Source organism: Sinocyclocheilus grahami, unplaced genomic scaffold, assembly GCF_001515645.1.
Source record: "Sinocyclocheilus grahami isolate Dianchi unplaced genomic scaffold, SAMN03320097.WGS_v1.1 scaffold259.1, whole genome shotgun sequence".
Classification (NCBI taxonomy): Eukaryota; Metazoa; Chordata; class Actinopteri; order Cypriniformes; family Cyprinidae; genus Sinocyclocheilus; species Sinocyclocheilus grahami.
In genome coordinates this window covers 204,196-209,251 of record NW_015505438.1, presented here as the reverse complement: position 1 = coordinate 209,251, position 5,056 = coordinate 204,196, and the positions used below count along the sequence as shown (strand labels likewise).

The 5,056-nt window shown below is 36.2% G+C and overlaps 1 protein-coding gene across 1 annotated transcript in view; it reads right to left on the bottom strand.

Annotated features, from left to right (window-relative positions):
* tafa5l (TAFA chemokine like family member 5, like) overlaps positions 1-5,056 on the bottom strand; it is a 48,271-nt gene that overhangs the window by 27,344 nt on the left and 15,871 nt on the right. The window contains exon 3 of the mRNA XM_016290400.1: positions 243-370. Within this exon, the coding sequence (XP_016145886.1) occupies positions 243-370 (128 nt within the window). The remainder of the gene's footprint in view (positions 1-242; positions 371-5,056) is intronic.

Here is a 5,056-nt window from a genome sequence, read left to right as displayed (position 1 = left end):
TATATATATATATATATATATATATATATATATATATATATATATATATATATATATATATATATATATATATATATATATGTATGCTCATTAACTAATGAGCTGCTAAGCATTATATAATGAATAATGTTGGTTAATGTAAGTCAATAGAACGTGAGATGAAACACGGGTGGTGTGAATGATGCAACATTGCGTCCTAAGTGAATAAATGAAATGTCACAGATATTTAGAACGTGTCTCACCGTGACGGTTTTAATGCGGCCGCCGCCTTTGGTGCAGGTCCATCCGGAGCGATTGAAGATCAGTCCGCAGATCTCACCCTCTGAACATGGGGACATCTCACACCACTGCTTGCTTTTCACTATCCGGGCTACAAAAAAAAAACATGAAATCAATTTCAGTTCAATTCAGTATTGATGGAGAAACCGTAAATAAATCAATATAAACTCACTTTGCACATCGAATCACAACAAATCATGTGCAACTTATGCACAAATTGCAAAAAGTGCTGTTACCATGTGGTGTGCATCATTATAAAAAAAAATATACATATGAGGGCTACATTTTAGAAAATATATTTTTAGGACAAATTTGATCATTTGCATAACCTTTTCAAGCCTAAGGCGATAATGGGTTATTTAAAAAGACTCAAATTGGAAAACGTTCTCAAATTTTAAAGTAATTATTTATTTATTTATTTTAATTTCAGAAAAAAAAATTAAAATATGCTTTCTTTAGATATTCTTGATAATGCCACAAAGTATGAGACGATATTTTAGGGTAAATTTACATAACTATTTAAACCTGCATAACACGCTTAAATGCAAAAATGAAAACTGGTTCTTCAAAAAGGCTCATTTTAAATATTGCATTTAAATTTTTTTAATGAAATAGTCATGTTTCATATTTGTTTAGGTATACTAGGCAATGTCACATAGTCTTCAATGCTAAAATCAGTGGTGACAAATTTGATAATTTATATAACTTTTTAAAGCTTCATAACACGCTAAAAGGCCAAAGGCGATAACAGGTTCTTCAAAAACATAAAGTAGTAAAAACAGAAATATATATATATATATAACGCCTTATATTTTAGCCAGAAATTTTTTTTTTCTTTTGTGAAAACATTTTTATGATAGATTCTTTTTTTCTTACAAACATATAGCTTTTCACTTCACAAGACATACATTTATGTGCTGAAGTCATGTGGATTACTGTGATGTTTTTATCAGCTGTTTGGACTCTCATTCTGACGGCACCCATTCACTCCAGAGGATCCATTGGTGAGCAAGTGATGTAATGCTAAAAAAACTGCTCTACATCTACATCTGAACTACTCCTTTAAACGAAACATAACTGAACATGGATGTGCACAGAATACATTTCCAGGATTAGATTATCCTTAAATTCTACAAAATCCTCAGTTTCATTAATATAGCATCCCTGTGAGGCCTCAGTTCCTTGATTACTCAGTCCATGCAATTTTCTGCACACAAAGGCTCGGCTTCCTTTTCGAAATTTCCTGTCACCAGACACTTAAGATATGTTTACAACCATTTTCTTGATCTGAAACACAGCAGGTCTTTCATGGCAGTCCTTATGAATATTGCGTGTGATAACGTTATCAAAGCTCCATCCCTAAATTTATCAAAGTAAAGTGGCGCGGCTGAAATGAAGGATTATGCCTTTAAACCGATGCTGAGCAAAAGCTGTGGACGGCCGAGCCAGCTCTACAGATCTCATCCAAGTCCTCTAGTCCCCAGGGGGCCTAAAACAATCAAATCCATCCCACATCACATAAACAAGCCTCCCTCCGAGGGACAGTATTCAAAAGCACAAATACAACTGGGCCATGAAGAGAGAAACAAAGAGCGCTAAAGAAAATCAATGAGCTTAAATGAAGCTGGAATGCTTCAGCGAGGTATTTAGCGTGCAGTCGGTCAGGGTGTCTGAGCTGCGATGCTTCATGCTGAGGAATGGCTATATTGAGGTAACGGTTGTGATTACACACTCCAGTTGGAATCTAGTTGAAAGAAGTACTGGGGTGTGTGGACTAGTTTTAACATCTGTGAGAAATATCTACTGAGAGCACACAGAGCACCTGAACACTAGGTGTGACATTTTGGCCCAACATGTGAAACATGTCAAATGAAAAACACCTGGCTGCTATTGTACCAGATCCATGTAACAAGGTAAAACTTTGAACTATACTACTCATACTATTATTAGTACTGACTTCAAATGAACTTTAAACCAGTTTCATACTAGTACTGTATACGGATAATGAGCTTACTAGCTCATAATAGTTCTGATCTGAGCTAGAAAGCATACTAGAATGACTTTAACAATTATATGTTCTCATTCTAGCTTTAATATTAAGACTTTAAACTAGTACTCATACTACAACTAGTATTGTATTTAAACTATACAGTTTTTTCATCTTTGATTCGAGCACTAAGTCTTTGAACTAGTACTGGACTTTGCAAGATCTAGCATTAGTCTGGCTCTGCACTAATCCTAGTGGTCATTTTATCACTAGTCTAGACTTTTAACTTGTGCTCGCTTTAGCACTATAAATGACCTGAATTAGTATGCCTACAAAACTGGTTTTGAAACATCACATTTTCTAGTACCAGTCCTGAATGTTACCTCTCATACTAGCACTAACTAGTACACACATTACTACTGGATTTACACATTGCAAGTTCTGAATTTAAACTAGTACTCATACTCTGGCTGTGCAGTAGTCCTATGCTTATTCTAGTACTAGCCCTGACTTGCACTAGTCCTCACATTATTGGTTCTGACTTTGAACTAGAACTCATACTAACACTAGAAGCAGAACCTTGTAGTAGTACACCTACTAGCCCGAGTACTAACTTTTAACTAGTATTCACACTACTGATAATCATACCAGTACTGACTTGGAACTAGTACCCAAAGTAGCCTGGAACTGACTTTGAATAAGTATACATACAGTATACTAATACTAATACTGACTTGAACTACTACTCATACTAGTACTGGATTTGCAAGCTCTGAATGTAAACTACTACTTATACTAGGGCTATCTGCACTAGTGCGTATTCTAATACTATTTCTGACTTTAATAGTAGTACTGACTATTAACTATCACTTTGTGATGCACAGAAATTTCAGCAGCCAAAAATATTCCAAATATGTTGAATGAAACAACTTACTGAGATGTGTTATATCAACTGTGGAAAGACATCAATAGTACAGCTTGTAAGCGATGCCACATAATGTTACATTTACCTCAGAGAAGTCATTCAATGATCACATAGTTTATTAGCCAGCTATAATAAAAAACTCTCTAGAGAGAAGCTTTAAAAAAAATATGCATTATATTATATATTCATTATATTTTTACATATTTAACTTGCCTTCATTATTTAATGTATGTTTACATAAATCTGTCATGAAAACAATTTTTATTACAGCCACTGTTTAAATGTTTATATTTTAACAATGAACTGGAGCAGAAATTGTGTCATTGTGTGAATTATGTCCAATTTAAATGTTAATATACAACTGTTGATTATTAAATACATCTGAGTAATTCACTGATTACTAAATAAAATACATTTTCAGTTCTTTGGTAAATACAAACTTTAATTTCGGTTTTGGTGTTTCTTTAAAAAAAAATTAATCCAAGACTAGCACTAAAACTGACTTTAGAGTTAAAGTGCCCCTATTATGGATTTTTGAAAATTACCTTTCATGCAGTGTGTAATACAGCTCTCGTGCTAATACCAACTTGAACTGCTACCCATACCAGCTATGACTGGTACTCATATTAGCACTATTGTTTGCTTTGAACTAGAACAGATTCTACACATTCAGTATATTCAAAGCTGGTTTTCCTCAGTAATTTCCAACCGCTTCCCTTTTCAACTCATCCTAAAATACTTTGTATAAACAAAACCAAAAAGGTGCAGATCCACCTCCGCCTTTAAAGGCCTGATCTAAAAACAAGCCTTTAATGTAATATAAGAATATAGCCTTAATTATCATTAATGCATGTGAGATGCAAATACACACACGTCTCATTGGGTACGCTGAAGTGCTCTAACTAGGCCACACAGGGAGCAAAGACCGGCAGATTACAGCGCACACAGAGTTTAGTAGATATTTTCGTACCCTATTTGTTTCATGTGAAGCCTGATGAGGCTCCTGAGCCGCGTTCTTCGTTGTAGAGGCAGCCAGTGAACACATGGCCTCCTGGGGAGCCGTGTGCCTCCGCTCCAAACTCACTGATCATTAACTGCTTGCAAATAGATAGAACAAGAATACTTTCTCTTTCAGGGTCACTGTATATGGGGCAGACATATGCAAAATCCCCCCAGAAATACACACAATATAAACACACATGCACCGGATAATTTCCTGTTCCTCCCTGCATGTGAAAAAAGATACCACCCACTGACCATTGCGTTTGTAAAGAGAGAACAAGTCCAGCTTCAAATAGAATGAATCACACCCACACACACACCGTTTCCCAAGGTCTGTTCTGCATCATGACTCAATTCGTCTCTCTGTGTGCATGCAACACCTGAGCCGGCTCCGTCCAGCACACCTACACCGATTCAGACGTCTGCAGGGACCTGACCCGCGCATAGCCTCCCCCTCTCCCCCCGGGACCCTTGACCATCTGCCCCCCGGACTCATCTGCCAGACACAGCCTCACCTGCAGACTGCCATCTGACCGAATAGAGCTCAACAGAGCGCACACAGTTTTTCATTGCTGTGAGCTCAGGAAATACATTTCCATTCTTTTTCATGGTTTTAAAAAAAGCCATAAGTAACGATTTAGCGATGTGCAAAACTATAAATATTGGTGGGCTGCCTGAAGGACATGTCAACTAATCTGGCAACTAATCTTAACTGGAAGCCCTGAAACATTTTTAAAATGTAGATAATTTTAGCTTGAAGCGTAGATTGTTCAAAAACAAAAAGTGGTAAAGTCCCTAATTAAAGCACCACCAACATTTAAATAAATACATAACAAATGTTGCTCTTTTGAATTGTCTATTCA